We start from the raw sequence: 18,831 nt of genomic DNA on the forward strand, positions 1-18,831 counted from the left end.
CTTATTTAAACCATTTTTCACGTGTTCGTTTTTGTTTCCATCGTTCGTTTGCCTTACGTTAGTTTTTTTTTTGTGTGTGTTTTCCCCGCTTAAGCGTTAACATTATTTTCTTTGTGTTCGCTTTTTCTGTATGTCTACAAAAGGCTTTTTTCAGAGAAACGGTCGGTCGGTTCACAACTTTTTAAAACTTTTTATATCACATATAAATCGTAATATCTCACAGTTTATAACGAAGCTCGCCTGTCTATTTAATTTGCTCGATTGAAGGAAGATAAATATTCAACATTTGTCGCTCGCCGCATGGGGGTTAGTCTTTTTCTTATAACATCTTCGGGGGGGGCGTTCAGCAGTAAATGAATACCATCCCGCAGTCAAAACTTGACCTCATTTAAAACGGGCACCTGCCAAATCCAAGTAATTAAATAAATTCAAACGTGTTTCCATTAGCATATCCCGGTGGGGCAATGGTTAACGTCGCACGTTTTTTTTTTTTTTTCACACTTTAATTTACAACTTTACCTCAACGGTTCGGGTTCGATCCTCATACTTACTTTTTTTAACCCACCCCCACCCCCACCTCCAAACACCCGGGCAATGCCGGGTACCCCTTGCTAGTATAATATAAAGCTGAACGTTTGTATGTGTGTGTGTGTGTGTATCTGGTCACGTATAGGCTCCTATATGGTTGACTATTATGGAAAACTGAGCTAATATAATGATAGAAGATGTACCGAGAAACAGAAATGGGTATGTTTGATCTGGCATAATGATGAATCATTAAAATTGTGGGGTCTGCGTACGTGCCTGGTTCACAAAGTATGGAAATAAAAAATTGAAAGAGAACGTTTATAAGTGTTTTTGATATAGATGTACATAAGAATACTTCGATAAGTATGTTTTAACTTACATCGGGATGGTATAATAAAATTGTGGTGTCTGCATTCGCGCCTAGCCTCCATAGAATGGAAATAGGCACAAACTTTAATAAACACTTTTCATATCTATCTGCGTAAGTATACTTTGATAATTATGTTTCAGTTTTAAAAAATATGGTATAATAAAATTATGGGGGGTTCGTTCGCGCCTGACCTCCATAGAATGGAAATATGTTACAAAGTTTAACAAGGTTTTTTAATATAGATCCACAGATTATATTGCGATAAGTGTTTCACTGTGAACAGGTATGGCATAATAAATTATGGGGTTTATCTATTTTATTTTTACTTTCATCATATTTGGCTTTGGTTTTTATAGCCCCAAATTCGAAGCTATCTCTTTACAACCCTTCCTTTTCATAACCTATCATACTTTCATAAATCAGAGTCCATTTTCTGTATGCTGTTTTTGAACCCAGTCAACGACGGCCACTTTTGCTAGTATATATATATATATATATATATATAAGAGAGAGAGAGAGAGAGAGAGAGAGAGAGAGAGAGAGAGAGAGAGAGAGACTAGCGGGGGAGAGGGTGCCCAGCTTTGCCCGGGCGTAAAATACGCTTAAATATGATATTTTAATTTGGCCAGATTTCGTATATATTATTATAGAGTAAAATTCCAAAAGTAAAAAGAAAGTATTTGGGTGCCATCAGCTAGAATCGAAAGCGAAAGAACAACTGCAGCATTCAAAGCTCGTGACACGCATATGGACTGCTAAAAAATTAAAAATAAACTAAGATGAATCTACAAAATGTATAACCATTACTTCGATTTCGACTCATTTTTGACCAGTTGACTATTTTAACCAGCTAAAGACGCATTAAAAAAACGGTTCGTAAAAAATCTAATCATTTGAGGTCCTTAGTGCCGCTCTGCGACTTTTAGTTTTAGAGGAGATAGAGTTTGAAAATATGGAGCCAGGCAGACAGGCAGACGAACAGACAGACTTTTATATATTAGATTTTTTTAAATTTCATTTGTTTTATTTTTCAGCTGGTTTTCGTTGGTCTGACGTTTTTATTGGCGTACTTTCCGACATCGCTTGCCATGAATGGGGATGGACATCAAGTACGTCACATTTAAAATAATGCTCTTCCTCTCTATCTATCTATCTATCTATCTATCTATCTATCTCTGTCTATCTATTTATCTATCTGTCTGTCTCTCTGTCTGTGTGTGTGTCTCTCTCTCTCTCTCTCTCTCTCTCTCTCTCTCTCTCTCTCTCCATCCATATATATATATATATATATATATGTTTTATTTTTATTATCGTATCTTTCTGTTAAGTTACATTATTGTTTCAGCTACACGTCCGTTTTTTGGCCGTCTGTAGCGTCCTCAGACTTTCTGTAAAAGTCTGAGGACGCTACACACGGCAAAAAAAAACGGCCGTGTAGCCGAAACAATAATGTAACTTAACAGAAAGATACGGTAATAAAAAATAAAACGCATATTTGCTCTACAACAGTATTGAGCACTTTCTTCAGTTTTTATTAATTACCATCTCAACTAAATAGATATATATATACATATATATATATATATATATATATATATATATATATATATATATATATATATATATATATATATATATAAACGGTAATATTTCTGTCGGACTATTTGTCTGACTGTCTCCATATTTTTAAACTCTATATCCTCCGAAACTAAAAATCGCAGAGCGGCGCTAGGGGCCTTAAATAATTAGATTTTTACGGGCCGTTCGTCTAAGGGTTTTTAGCCGGTTAAAAAATGGGCCAAAATTTAAAAATTTGTTAAACATTTTGTACATTTATCTAAGTTTGTTTTCTATTTCTAATTTTTAGCTGTCTCTGTGTGTCACGTTGGTACAGTTGTAACGTCACCAGCTTTGAATGTTTTTTGCTTGTTTTGCTTTCGGTTTTGATTCTAGCTGATGGCACCCAAATACTTTTTTTTTTTACTTTGGAAATCACGACTCCATAACAATATATACGAACTCTGGACAATTAAAATATCATATTTCCACGTATTTTACGACCGAGCAAAGCCCTCCCCAACTCCGCCTCTAGTCTAATATATAAAAGGCTGTATGTATGTATGTATGTATGTATGTATGTATGTATGTATATTTTACAGCGCTACCTCTTCCGAAACAAAAGTCGGAGAGCAACGCTAGTGGACACAACTGATTGGATTTTATGGACTGTTCTTTTATGGGCCTAACTGGTTAAAATAGTTCTTAAGGGGTCAAAAATGGACCAAATTTGAATAAATCGTTATATATTTTATGCATTCATCTTAGTTAATTTTTAATTTTTAATCGGTTCATATGCGTGTCATGCTGGTAAAGTGGTAACGTCACCAGATTTAAATGCTACAGTTTTGCTTTCGATTTCGATTCTAACTGATAGCATCCAAATACTTTTTTTTTAACTTTGGAAATCGCGACTCTATAATATTAAATACGAAATCTGGATGAATTAAAATATCATATTTAAGTGCATTTTACGACCGGGAAAAACCGGGCGCTCCCCCGTTAGTATAGAGTATATATATATATATATATATATATATATATATATATATATATATATATATATATATATATATATATATATATATATATATATATATATAAAATGGTTGTATTGGTTGGATTCCTAGAGGTAAATCCAATGAAACTCGTGTGATTATTAAAGAGTGCTCACTGGAGGACAGAGCTGGTATATAGTCTGCTTATTATACAGACATTATTGGTTACATATGTACATACATGTTTCAGTAGAATCCTAATCCAAGGAGACCATCTCATCAGACAAAAAAAGGGGCAATATTGAAGAAAGAGTCAAGATTACATTCGTTTTTTATAAGATATTCGGATGTGGTTTCCACTTTGGAAGAAAGTGGGGTGTATACTTTGTAAATGTGAGCAGTAGGGGTTTTGGAGGGAGGTGTGGTGAAGGAAGGAAGGGAGTATGTGTGTTGGGTTGAGGGAAGAGGGAGGGAAGTACGATCTCATGTGGTCAAGCTGCAGCAGCGGAGGTATTTATATTTTTTAACTTGGCGGTTGTATATTGGTGTACGTTTTCGCTTTGAACTGAAGTAATATATCATGCCCTCATCGCTGTTAACTTCCATATCTTTGGTTTTATGGTTGTTTTTTTTTTCTGGCGGTGCTATATTATTCATCTATTTTATTGTTAATGTCTATTTATTTATTTATTTATTTTTATCCGTTCATTTTTTCCTTGTTTTCAAATTCTTTATTTATTTATTAGTTTATTTATAAGATATATTTCCGTATGGTTAAATTAACGGCTAGTGAATGTATAAAGAAGCCTATTTATATGATTCAAGTAAAAGTGATTCATTGGGAGATATTTTCCAATCTACCGCGGTATCCGAAGTAATTACAGCGGCAAAGGATTTCAAATCTATATGTAAACTTAATTTCGATGGTAGTCATTCTTTCATTTGGGTTGTTTATCTTTTCCTTAATGCTAGAGTATAAATATATTTTATACATTTCTATGTTTCATTATAGATATAGGTTTTCCAGGCCATATGCCTGCAAACGGGTATATAATAGCATACATTTGTCTATATTGGTGGAGTATTCCGTTCCCAACGCCCTCTAGTAAGAGTATTTAGTTATGATTTGGGATCAATTATGTGGTTTGTTTCCTTATGCAACATTGCTTTGCGATAGTACTTCCCGTGGGTATATATCCACATTTAAATTACAAGCGTGCTTGAACTTTGGATTATTTTAGTTAATCGTTTTCGGATGTTTAATTATTACGTATGCAAAGTGCACTCACCTTTATCCATTTAGTGGCATATTGTGTTTCTGCTCGTATAACTTATTACTAAACGGTAGCGCTTAATATTATGTTAAGGGTAACGAAATGATGGTTCCATAATTTAGCTAAGTTATTTACGCTAGCCTATTCTTCGAGGCTTTTTGATGGGTATAGTTATTAATTAATTAGAGGCGTGTCGGTTTTTAGTAAGTATCGTTATTAATTTATGGTGTATCGGGACTACTTTATATGTTTTAAACTCTTTCTTTGGTTCATTTATTAATTAAGATATTGTGAGTAAGGGTTATGATTTGTAGTATTACTGGTATGAGGGGGTCGCTATTCGTTTTTTTTTTTTTGTTTTTTTTTGTTTTTTTTTACATCTTATTTAAAGCATAGCCTCCAAAGTGTTTGCAGCTTATATCCGATTCTACTTTTACATTTAATAATTTTTCACGGTCCTTAAAACTAATAATCTCATGTTTCTCCGCAAAACATAGGTAGCAGGATGAAGTTAATAAACTACATGTTTTTGCTTTCCTAAATATTTTCCACTCGACTAAAGGTGTTTTGTTCGCCTCAATTAACTTCCAGTAGGGTGCCGAGAGTAAGGTGCCCGTGGCATATATTTTGTTATTAATTGATAGTGTATGGCCGTAGAATTTGTATTTAAAGATCATTGAGGTGCTGCCTATGTATAATTTTTCTATTTCTGGGGTTTCTACGCTCCATAATCTAGACTGGTATACCACTGAAGATGTGAGGCAATTATTGCTTAATGGGCATTCGGTCGGTTTTAGCAATTGCACGTCTTTCTCTTATCATTATTATTAGTGTCTGTAAAACCTCCTACTTTTAATAGTTTTTCCCCTTCGGACTACTAGAATTTTGAATTCCCTCCCGGATCCTTGCTTTCCTGATGGTATTGATATGCAGAAATCTAAATGTAATGTGAATAGACTTTTTGCTGCTCAACTCCCTACATAGTGTCCATGTAGATATCGTTACAAATAGTAACCCCTTGCGTTCAAGTAGCAATATGTCTTGTTTGAAGTGAACAAGAGTTTAAAAAAAAAAAGTCTCCACAGTTACATACGTAGAAAATGGAGTTCTTTAACCTTTCTTAGTGATATGAGACAAGAGAGGGGAAGTAGCAACCTTAGTTGAAGCCAATATTCATAATGATGCTGATTTGAACAAAACTGAGAGGGTGAAGAGAACTAAATCATATAGTGTTATATATAGCATGAAAAGAAATTGGAAAATCATTTCAGTAATTATGGTAACAGCCGGGATCATGAAAAGATTTTTTTTCATCTACTTTGCGAATATATCTGGAGAGAGAGAGGGGGGGAGAAAGAGAGAGAGAGAGAGAGAGAGAGAGAGAGAGAGAGAGAGAGAATTGTGAATCAAAGATTAAAAGAACGGTTAGAATCCCAAAAGATCTTTAGGTTGGAGTCTCTGAACTAATGGATGGATGTTTGACATATTCAGTAAAAAAAAAAAAAAAATTAGGCGAAAAATTGAATAAAATGCACATATTTTTTATCGATTGCTATTAATTCATATTCTCTCTCTCTCTCTCTCTCTCTCTCCTTCTTCTTCTTCTTTCCCCTCTCTCTACTTTCTCTACACTCCGCCCCTTCACACCTTTCTCAATGTATTTCTATTGGTCAGTTTTGTAGTTTTGTTTTCTCGGCTGACTTCCGGGTAATTCGTTGTTCTTTAAATTCCAACGTTACCGTTTAATTATTTGTTTTGAACGTTAAATTTGAGGTTGGGTACTATTAAAAAGACTAATCTATATATTTATATCTGTATACTAGGAGGCCGCCCGGTGTTGCCCGGTCATAAAATACTCTTAAATGTGATACTTAAATTCATTGAGTTTCAATTCAGATTTCGTATTTATTATTATAGAGCCAATTCTAAATTGATTATTCTATTGTATCTAATATATAGTAATGATTTCAAAAGTTTTTTTTTTTAAATGACATGGTGTCATCGGCTAGAACTGACACCAAAACATTTAGTACTCCAGTCTTAGTCGCTACCATCTGAGCTATAGACAGATGGATAAGAAAACGTTAAAAATTAAGCGACTTTAACGTATAAATGTATATTTGCGCATGCATAAACAGCCAACTTGAAACAAATACATTGAATACATTGTCAAGACTGCTGCAAAGAAGATATGCTCTCTCTGTCTGTCTGTCTGTCTGTCTGTCTCGGTCTCTGTCTCTGTCTCTGTCTCTCTCGCTCTCTAGAAAATTACTTATACCTATTAAGTTCAATTCTTTTCAATTGTGATCTATTAGCAATTATTTTTACCGTCTCACAAGTTGTCTCACAAGTCCAAATTCCCTATATATCAAGTTTCAAATTCGAACACCAAAAATTAACAGAGAAGTTAGGTAGAGATAGTTCCGCACGCACACAGATAAAAGTATATATATATATATATATATATATATATATATATATATATATATATATATATATATATATAGAGAGAGAGAGAGAGAGAGAGAGAGAGAGAGAGACATTAGTGGCCTGGTAAGGCCACAGAGGAGACAGCCGAAGCAGAAAAACTGAAGCTGGCCTGCAGGACACTATATATACAAATGTAGGCAAATTTGGGCATATTTTATTGGTTTGAAAATATGGGGGGGGGGTACCAATAGTCATAAAATTTTAACCATATAATAATTTTATAGTCTTCAGAAAGCCTTTAAAATTTCATGTCGTTTCGTCCCATAGAACCAAAGATATAAGCATTTCAATATTCAATTTGACTACAGTATAGATATGTCCATAGATATACCACCTTTTGGGGCAATTTTATGTTCCAAATATCAGCGACTATTGATCAGAATTTAACAAATGAAGGCTCGTTGAAAATGTAATGACCTGAATTGTGTAGTGGGCTATGTGACATTTGCTCTTAAGGTCGCACATTAAGGGAATCATCCATCATCCAAAGTCTATATTTGGCATTTTATTACAGCCTTAAAATGTTTCAATCATTTGTTTTCCTAGTTTTGCATATGAATTACAAAATATCTGATATTTCCCCCAAAACCTCCGGGCTTGATGGAGGAGAGACAAAAACTTGCTGCTATGGTTTCAAATGAGTTGACATAATAGCGAGCAGTGACTTGATTCCAAATATTTCTTATATGTTATATCTCCCCTCTTTGGTTTTCATACATAAAGTAAATTACAAAGTGTATACCGATTATTTATACTGGAAATATTCATAATCGTTCTGTAAGAGGGGAGATATAACATATGAGAAATAATTGGAATCAAGTCTCACCTTGCTGTTATGTCAGATCATTTGAAACCATAGCAGAAAATTTTCGTCTCCCCCTCAATCAATGCCGGAGGTTATAGGAAAACTTTAGCCTATTTTCCGATGCCAAAACCGATTCCATTAATTATCTATTCTATTTTATTTTTTTTTTATAAAACATGTTCCACTACTTGTAGTAATAATAAAATAATAAATATTTATTGATTCACACTTCAAGTAAGACTAAAATGTCTAGATCACACCTTCACAAGTGTGTGCTTACGTTTGAGAAAATGCATGCATATTTAGGATTTTTTTTGTTTTGTTTTTTGTTTTGTTCTTTTACAGTAATCGTGACAAAATAACAACTTTATAGTAAAATATTTAGAGATTTATAAAGAATTGGAATCGGTAATTGTATCGAAATCGGGAATTTTCTACGAAACAGTAATTGTATCGGAATCGGGAAAAATATTGGAGTCGTCCCAACATTAACATATATAACTAATATGGAGACTAGAAAGCTGATTGGCCGACTAGAAATCCTCAACATATATAAAAACAAGAAGCAACGACAGAATTCGCGCATAAGCCTGACGAATCCTATAGTTGGATGAAACGCAGAATATTCAGTGTAGCTTAATCGCCATATATATTACTAACTAGCTCTACCTACGTATTGAGCACTTTTGAAGTAAATACTTAAAGTTTATGCATAAATCTATACTTTCGTATATTAAATTTATGCGAATAAATGAAGTAGTTATATATATATATATATATATATATATATATATATATGTACATATATATATATATACATATATATATATATATATATATATATATATATATATATATATATATATATAGTAATTTATAAAATATATATGGCGATTAAGCTACACTGAATATTCCGCGTTTCATCCACTCTAGGACTCTTCAGGCTTATGCGCGAATTCTGTGGTTGTTTGTCGTTTTTATATGCTCATCTTCTATTGAGATTTTAGTTAGCCAATCAGCTTTCTAGTATCCACCGCGCCCTTCCTATCAGCCAATGAGCATGCATTTATCGGACAAAGGCCTATTTGACCTCTGGTTGACATGTTCCTTTATGTGTGCTCTATTTAGATCTGTTTTAAAACTAGGTTAGTGTTTTTTTTAATGTTAGTTTATATATAAATACATATATATGTGTACATACATATATGCACACATATATATACATATACATACATACATATATATATATATATATATACATACATATATGTGTGATCGTTTATGTATATTCATGTTTATCTAATTTATTTATTTGTTTATTTTCTATTGTTTTTGTTGGTTTTAGAAATAGTGATAATAATTTATTTATACAATATTTAACATCGAGCCGAGATGCTGTAAATTTCAGTACAAATGAATAATTCTGTTTTTTATTTATTTTGGTTATTTTTTTATTACTGAGGACCTACCCCCATTTTTATACAATACTTTATTAAAAATTGGATATAAAGAATGGGGGAGGTGCTTAAAACCAAAAAGGGGGGATGTCAGAGGTCATCCACTTTATCTATTCTCTAAGCTAGTTTGGTAATGTCACTAAATAGGATTTATGGATGATATGAGAAAAATACGTCTGTGCAGGCATTAAAAATGTTTATCTTAAACATTATTACATGGGGAGTCATTTCTAGTTAAAGTTCATTTATTTTAGCCATCTAAACTCGAGAAATGCACGATTAAAATGTGTAAACATTGAATGAGTAAAAATGAAGATGGCTGTCACCAGCAATTTCGTAGAGCATTTCGTAGAGCCTTGATCTTGCGATCAAAAACCAGAATGTCATACAGAATTTGTCGTACAACTTTTCCACATTAAAGTATACAGTAAAACTCAATAATTCGATAAATTTTATTTATTTATTTATTTATTTATTTTTACATGGAAGTCACCACTTATCAAGGCCCGAAAGCCACTCGGGGATAAGGGTTATTGCGTGTACAGTAATCAATGGGATAGTATTGTAATCGTTAGTATTGGAGATTTGATAACGTGTCTTACTTAAGGGGGCGGTTCATCAGGAATTTGTTTATGTTTGACTTGAAGACAACCAAGTGTGGGAAACAGGCAAACGGAACAGAGTTCCACAGGCGTGCACTTCTAAGAAAGAAGCTTTGTTCATGGAATCTACGTTTTGATTTACGCACAGATAAAGAGTGGGGGTCCTAGTTTTTGATCGAAAGGTCAAGGCTGCTACTTGCTCTACGAAATTGCGTGTGGCAGCTATCTTGACTTTTACTCATTCAATGTTTACATATGAATTCGTGGCGAGGACAAAGCGAAGCCCTAGCGTCAACACTGAATTGAGAATTATAGTGTAAGCACATTGTTACTTGTTATTATTTTTCTACTGGATTATTGTATGAAAGCACCAATGCATCGTACATGTATTATTCGATTGATTCAAATAGATTTTTGATGTTTTTCATTTCAGGAAGTAAATGGTCCCTCCATGTGGAGCGGTCAGATAATTATTTTGTCCACGATTGTCAGTGTGTTTTGTTCGATGGCCATACATTACATTTTGAAGGTAAATTATTTTTATCTACTTGATTTTTTTTTCTTTGTGTAATCTAGATTATAATAGAGCAAATGTGTCTGTCTTGCTGCTGTAGGTCATTTCTCTACCGCTCCAAAATTCGAATATATGTCAGCCTATGTAATGGTAACATATATTGAGCGAGTTTCTAACAGTATTTTGCATATTTTGTTATTTTTAACTCATTTTCCCAAACTTAGCATGTTCAGCAGAAAGTTCGGCGCCATTTTTAATTTTCCAATACATCGGTAAACATTGTATGTTTTTCGAGCTGAATAAACGTGTTACATAAAAAAAACACAAAAAATTATCAAGTTAGGTAGAAAAGTAACTTATCTTGCCTTTGATAACATTTATTTGTTATATATTTGTTTTTTGACAACTTTTTCGAATCTATGAGTATAGTAAAGCAAACCTGAAATTTTTAATATAAAAACGTTATTTATGAGAAATTTTTTTATCTCTTCCGATTGGTATATACAAATTGAGTAATGTTTCAAATGATTAACCTAATATATATATATATATATATATATATATATATATATATATATATATATATATATATATATATATATATATATATATTCGTTTTTGTTTTTGCGATACGTTTTGAATGAATTCAATTATTTACGAAAGTGCACTCCTACTCAAATGCGAGTTGGGAACAATTTTCCCTTTAACCAATTTGGTACCCCCACATGGGGAGCGATATATATTATTTTTAAAATATAATTATCCACTGACATGTGTTTCGTCTGATGAGTCGTAGACGACGAAACACGTGTCAGTGAATAATTATATTTTAAAAATAATATGTAGATATATGCAATACTATATATATATATATATATATATATATATATATATGTGAAATACTATATATATAATATATATATATATATATATATATATATATATATATATATATATATATATATATATATATATATATATAGTATTTCAGAAGACTGTGTTACTGACTTAAATTGCAGTGAGACGTTTTTATGGTATTGTTAAGTGAATAAAAATTCCGCATTTATTTATTTATATTTATATTTATATTAATTTTTACTTATTTATTTTTTTACAGAACATGAATTTCCTGAGTACGAAGCATATGAAGCCAATCAAAGGTTAGGTTTATTTCCTGCCACTTTCTTTGTTCGTTCAAAGATATTTTATATTAATTAAAATCGATTAGGTGTATTCTATATTCCTCCATCCCAAGTGGCTGGTGGCGTCGCTTTCTCTTCTGTTAACGGTGGAAAGGGGAGACGTTCCGGGGCTACAGACATATTTGCCCCTTGACCCCTTACTTTGTAATCGGTTATTAAGTAATTTGTTTACACGTGCTGTTTGCTTAAAGCTTCCCAACAATCCCATGCTTTTCTTGTACATTCTTTATCTATATTCATGTGACGTCGCGTCCAGATCCAGCGTACATCAGGGTGATAGCATCTGAGTGCATATGCTGACCCCCTTCCTTTGACGTCGACTTCTTGTGTACGCGTTAAAACATCAGATATGTGCTAAGGAACGTACCCTGTACTGCATAACAGTTATAATTACTAGGGCTATGCCAATAGCATATTCTTTTCGTTGTTTTAACTCTCGAGTGTGTATCCCTTGATATCTTATATGCTTTTATATAGAGTGATGTGGTTCTCGGTTGATTAACTGTTTCTAACTGTGCCGGATATATATTCGAGAGTCAAAACAATGAAAAGAATATGATGTTGTCATAGCCCTAGTGATTACGTATGTTATGCTTTCAGTTTTTCGTTTTGCATATTCTCTTTTGCTTATACTTATTGATTTAATTTTACCCACCTGTAATATTAATGAATAGACAATTTTTCAGTCTTAGATGGGATCATGTGACGTAATCGAAATAAAGAAAGCTTTTAGTAATTAGAAATATTTTGGATCACCTATTGAGCCAGAGTTAGATCATTGGAATAAGGAAAAAGTGAGTGTGCAAAGCCAGTTATTTTTTAAGTAAAAATACAAAATTAGTTGTTTTTTTCCACTCGTTATATTCCAATCAACCCTCGACTCCTTCTTCATATCTCTTTCTCTTTTTTCACTTATGGATTAAATAGTATTATTACTTGTGGTGATATTCCCTTTTGTTTATAATGTGTGGGGTTTTTTTTTTTCGTTTTATTCTTTCCTTTCTTTATCTTCAACTCTTAATAAAGAGATGATGTTTATACTCTCTTTAGAAACTCTTTATTAATAGTCGAAGCACAATCGTGTTGACTAACTAGTTCTCGTTTGATTACTGAAGTTAAGAAACGTTGAGTCTGGTCCGTATCACATAGGATACCAGATGCTGTATGTAGGTTCATCTCGGCACTTTCCTGCGAGAACTGAAAAAAACAAACAAACAAACAAACAAACAAAAAACGTCGTTATCTCCCCTAACAGGGATATACAAGCGACTGGGAACAGCTTATGAAATTCATATTCATATAACACTCTTTTAGACGAAACCGGTCCAACCCGCCTAGGGTGAGTGAAGCTGCCTTTTTTTTTTTAATAAGGAGAGAAACGGAATTGAGAGTGATGTGCACAAAGCTGGAATATGGAAGCTATCAAAATCAACACACCAAAAGTGCACTTTAGCTCTGTAAAAAATACCTCAGTAGCGGAGCTTCATGAATTTTGGTAGGAAAAAAAAAACAAAAAAAACGATCTGTCTCAAAGAGAGAAGATAGCATCAGAGAGGGTGAAACCTCATAGGATCAAACAAGATAATACCTCACCCTGATATAGTTGGGTCAGTTCATGTCGGGGTGATTCGCCCTTCGTCACACATAATATCAAAATATGTCTTTGATTAGTATAAAATAGTTTGTAGCAGCAGGCATAAATAAAGATTTATTTTCTTTCGCGAATCAATATCCATGCTAAGCGATTTGGTTTCAGACTGACTAATCAGCTTGCAGAGCGCATTGATTCTATATGTCTCTTAAGGAACTTCTTTAGCATCTTTGAGAATTCACAGTCTGTCAGCAGAGAGAAGCTGTCAAGCATCGAAGGACCTCTCTCTCTCTCTCTCTCTCTCTCTCTCTCTCTCTCTCTATCTCTCTCTCTCTCTCTCTCTCTCTTGTATTCGTCCACTGAGCGCTCAAGTATTGACAATCTTCGTTTGAAGATAACTGCTGACTGGACTTTATCTCATTGTCCAACTTTCTGTCGCTGAAATAAACCTTTCGTTGCTTTATTTTAAATGAGGTTTTGTTTTTTAATCCATGCTAAGTTTTGACTAATTTCTGGGATTGTAAGCTTTCATCCTAAAAATGTTTTAATAGTTCAACGTCTCTTTAAAACAGTGGTTCCCAACCACAGTGCTGCTGCAGATTAGTGCGTCGCGGAATAATTATACTTGTACCACAAAGAGATAATAGCTAGAAACCATTTAATTTCTTTTTGTTTAATTGAAACATTTAATTTCTTAATTGACACCACTCAATTCAAAATCGCCGAACTTGTGGCATCTAAACGTTGCATGCGTACTCATTGCTAAGAGTTTTATGGTTTTTATAAGTGATGGGGCGATTAATCAGAAGTTTTTCAAAGCATCGGGAAACGGCATCGGAGCTGAATAATTCAGACTTGATTTCGATACCAAAATGATTCCTAAATGCACACGTTGTAAGGCAAAACGTCAATTTCAAGCTGCACTAACTTTGTGCAGCAGCATTATAGATTGACTTCCAAATAAATATATTTTAATTTTTGTTCTTGTTGTGAAGTGTGAACAAAAATTAACATAATTTAATTTTGAAATTCAGAATTGAACTGATCGCAGGATCGTATAAAACCTCTCTAATACATTGTTAACTGCCACATTGTGTTTTATTGTAAAATGACTTCACGAATAGAAAATATTCATTTTTTTTGTGATACGTGTGCCGCTAAAATTAAAAAAAAAAAACAAAAAAAAAACAAAAAAAAACAGAAAAAAACAATAGCGTACCACCATGTAAAAAAAAAAAAAAAAATTGGGGAATCACTGCTTTAGAGAGTCGTGAAGTGCTTTGATCGCCTGAAATTGATATGGAACTCAACAAATGTAATATAGACCCAATGAAGGGACCACGAAAGGAAAATACGGAACACGGATTAGGTGTAAGGAAGATGTATTAACAAAAGGTTACAAGGATACGATAAAGGGTAAGCGGAGCTTACTATCCGGGGGTGTCCAATATGAGTAGTACGCGCTGCGTACTACTTGTAGTCCTGCTGATTCTACGATATTATCTCACATCGTAATATAGTACTGGAAGAGTCCATGTTGCAGGTAAGTTTCGGTCTCACAACAGAATGCTATGGAATAAAATGTGCCAATTATAACAAATGTCTTTTTGGAACAATGATGCAATCGAATGCTTAATTTTAATATTATATCATGGAAGAGAGTAACAAATAGTTTCCTGTTAAAAGTAATAGAAATAAATTGCTTTGACCTTTTGAACTGTTGACATGTGACCCTTGTGATTATCGATGACTCCACAAATCTTCCTGCAGTTAATACTTATATATGTTTATGTTTTCAGAGGTTATTACTCGAACTGAACCGATACCCGTCACACAAAGCACACCTGATTTACCTTCGGTAAGTATTTTTGACATCTCATCTAAAATTATCTTGTCGGAATTTCAAAGTCAGACCCAAATAGCATTTAACGTGATATATCAAACTTTGCTTCTCACTATCCAAGTTTTGTTTGTTATCGTTGTACCGTGTTATTGGCAGCATTTATTTTTAAAATTACTTAGTCTGACATAGACGACTGCAAATATGAAACATTTTAAATAATCACTTAAAAAGAAAAATCAGTGAAGGAGATAACTACTTTTAAATTGAAAAGTATAATAGAAATTGTCTTCCTTTAGTTTAAAAATGCGAAAGCATTTTTTTTGTTTTTGCTCATGTTCACCTCTAACAAGGCATATCGCCACTTGAACGCTACTATTTACGGCTACGCCTATGAAAGATTAACAAGATGTTGGTTTACGTTACATTTAAACTTCTGCATATCAGTACAGTATAGGAAGCGGGTAGCAGAAAGGGAATACCGAATTCCAGCTGTTCATGGGAAGAAAGTAGAAAGCTTTCTGGCATTTAGGGACTTCAACAGTGAAAGGGTGTGATTTTGTTGCTAAGCGGGGATTTCAGGGATATGTATGTCGAGTGCAACGAGTTCATCAGAGCACATTTCATTAAAATACTAGTAAAACAGACACAGAGATGCAACATTGCGGCGATGAGACAGGGGCTGAAGTTTAGTTGACAAAGTGGAACCCATTAGATTGAAGACTCTTTTTTGTGCCCTATGCAAAAAGAAGAGACTAGATGGTAGATGCACCAGCCCAGATGTGGTAGTAATACTCCATGCATGGGCGAATGGTGACCTTGTAGATGTACAGGATACTCTCAGGTGTGACTAGCACGATAGAAGGAACCCATCTTTTTGGCAGCAGCCTTCGCAATGTCCTCAGTGTGTTTGTTCGAGTTCATATTGTCCTTGAATGTTAGGCCGAGGAGTTTGAAGGAAGAATTCATAGGTAGGGTGTTATTTTTCATGGATGTCGGTGGTTGGAGAGACTTCTTGTAACTGTTAAAGGAGAGCAGCTTAATCTTACTAGCATTAAATGTTACCATCCATTTACGGCCCCATTCCACTATGGTCTGGAGGTCATAAAAATTGCGTTCTTCTGTTGTACATGCAATACTAAGAAGAAAAAACGCGATCTAAATTTTTATTCGAAATAAATAAAACAGTTAATAATTTCTTCTCTTCTTATTGTAGGTCCCAGAAGGCGTCCTGCGTATCGGCGTTTGCAGCCTTAAGAAAGTGGTACTTTGTTTGGTACAGTCGCTTCTACTGAATCTTTACAACATCCAGACGAAGCTCCGCTGCAAGAACAGCACGTTCAAGTCAGAAAAAGAACTTCCATTCACAATGGCCGCCAACCAAAATACAATTCACGAAATGCTGCAGGCCAGTTTGGAAAAGATTTTTGGCGCCGACGAAACCGTCTATTCTCCAGCGCTGTCAGTTTGCTTCAACGGCATTTTCGAGAGCTCGAGCCCTCATGATATGTTAAAGGCCGCGTTTGATGCCTGCCACTTGTGTCTGAGAGCCGTTCGCGAGTGGGGCGTTGAAAATGATATCATTGTGGGCACGGTACCAAAAGAAGGCAAATATGAATATCTCCACTACTCCGTCAACAACCGAGGCAACATTTTGATTCTTAATTGGGACAGTAGCCTACTAGCGATCGGGTTTATCGACACGATTGTCAAACTGGCACAGATTTTACGCGACGAACGACGTCCTCCAACTCCGACCGAGTTTCTTGCATTCCACGTGGCCTACTACAAGCTGAGTTCCGGTGAAGCCGTAACCTTGAAACCCTATAAGTCCCTCGGTTCTCCAGGTTTCAGGCCGCACACCCAAACCTACATGTCTCTCACAGATCCGGGAGATGGTCATGTCCTCGGAACAACAAGGTACAATGAATGGATCAAAGGCGCCATAATCCATGTGGAACATCTGGAACGTCCGCGTAACCTTCCCCGGGAAAAAATCGAGTCGTATCGGATCCCTTCATTGTTGTCCTTTTCTAAGGTTCGACTTCATGTCGGTTCGGCTGCCCCGACGACTTATTTCGTAGGACGTCGGATGAAGGATTCGGGTAATTTTGAGGAAGACTTTCTGAAGGTTGTTCACTTGACTTCAGCGTCTGCGTCGGCAGTTTTCTATCAAGGCGGGGCCGAGTGCAAGGTAGCGATGGAAGGTTTGACAACGAGCCAGGCTGTGCGTTATATGCGCGCCCTCCGTGAACACGTCCACCGAAATAAGCACAAGCAAATTCTATCGGCCGCCTGGAACCTCAATCAGACGGTTGTCGACGATTTTGAGCAGGAAGTCACAGCCAACCTCACCGAACGGATCGACATCGCAAAACGGGCAATCCAAATCACCTCAATAGGGGGGTTCGACAAAGTAACCTGGGATGGCGCTAGTGACACCTACCCTTCGAAGTGCATCATGTACCAGTTGACGTTCGAAGACGCCCTGACAATTGTGCACGAAGCACACGAACGGGGATTGCTCACCTACTTTTCGGCGGGTTTCAAGTTCGGTGAAATCAAACATGCTGTTTGGGCTGGAGTTGACGGTATTGGCATCGGGGGTGCCCAGGTACTTCGATACATGGACGCCAATACAGGAATGCACGGGCCGTACATGGAAGAAAATATACCGGAAATTATGAGACAAAGAGACGAAGCTGCCAACTCTGTTCGTGGCAGGGGCGTTCGGTTGCTTGCACGCTTGGACACGATGTTTTCTGAGGGTTCTATATCGAAAGATGAGAACGATACTCGCGTTATGCTTTACTCTGCACTTCTGGACAAAGATGAGAATGAAATTTTGAGTCAAATAGGAAAATTGTCGAGAGTGATTAATATGTGTGAAGAGAACAGGTCACCTTTGATGGGAATGTGTTGCAGGTTGGTGAACGCCACCCAGCCCCTCCTCAAAGACCACAGCTCAAATGAGACCGAATGGAACTCGTTCGTAGCCTATTTGAAGAAAGTTCTGGATAAGAATGACGACGTCCTCCTGGAGGAAGAGTACGATGGCGAACCATGGCACACTTACCGAAGAAAATACAAGCTTAAACTACAGGGGAAATGTTTTCAGAGGGCATGTTCTTATACGCTTCCTTGTAAAGTGGTTGGTTAATTCCTTCTACCAACTTTTGTTTTCTATTCAATTATAGTTTAAAAAGAAATCGCTGTTTATACATATGAGATGGATTTCTTTATTTCCTTGGTTATCTTACTGACTTAACCTTTTCTCTTTTCCCCTCTCTTTTTCTTTCTTTCTTTCTTTATTATATAGACAGAAAATTTCTATATCTTTATCTTTCTAACTTACATTCTCTGTCTAACTAACTCTCTAACTCTCTCTCTCTCTCTCTCTTTCACACGCATACACACACACTCTCTCTCCCTCTCCCTCTCTCTCTCTCTCTCTCTCTCTCTCTCTCTCTCTATCTCTTTCCCTCTCTTCGTTTATTGCATTTGGTTAGCACTCTTCTTACTGCTTAAATATCACAAAAATAAAAAATAAATATAACTAGGACTCAACAAACTGTACCCTGAGTAATGTCGCGTGAATATGTC

General features: G+C 35.1%; 1 protein-coding gene across 2 annotated transcripts in view; it reads left to right on the plus strand.

Annotated features, from left to right (window-relative positions):
• Positions 1–18,779, plus strand: part of LOC145293954 (uncharacterized) — a 26,603-nt gene extending 7,824 nt beyond the window's left edge. Inside the window, exons 2-6 of one of the 2 annotated variants that reach the window (XM_080140821.1) lie at positions 1,933–2,007; positions 10,515–10,610; positions 11,713–11,755; positions 15,188–15,246; positions 16,445–18,779. In XM_080140821.1, coding sequence (XP_079996947.1) covers positions 1,933–2,007; positions 10,515–10,610; positions 11,713–11,755; positions 15,188–15,246; positions 16,445–18,388 — 2,217 coding nt within the window. In that variant the 3' untranslated portion in view covers positions 18,389–18,779. The remainder of the gene's footprint in view (positions 1–1,932; positions 2,008–10,514; positions 10,611–11,712; positions 11,756–15,187; positions 15,247–16,444) is intronic. The other variant, XM_080140823.1, reaches the window with a different exon arrangement.
• Positions 18,780–18,831: the final 52 nt, after the last annotated feature.

This window comes from Euprymna scolopes, chromosome 15, assembly GCF_053919585.1.
Source record: "Euprymna scolopes isolate OS-2025 chromosome 15, ASM5391958v1, whole genome shotgun sequence".
In the NCBI taxonomy this organism is placed as follows: Eukaryota; Metazoa; Mollusca; class Cephalopoda; order Sepiida; family Sepiolidae; genus Euprymna; species Euprymna scolopes.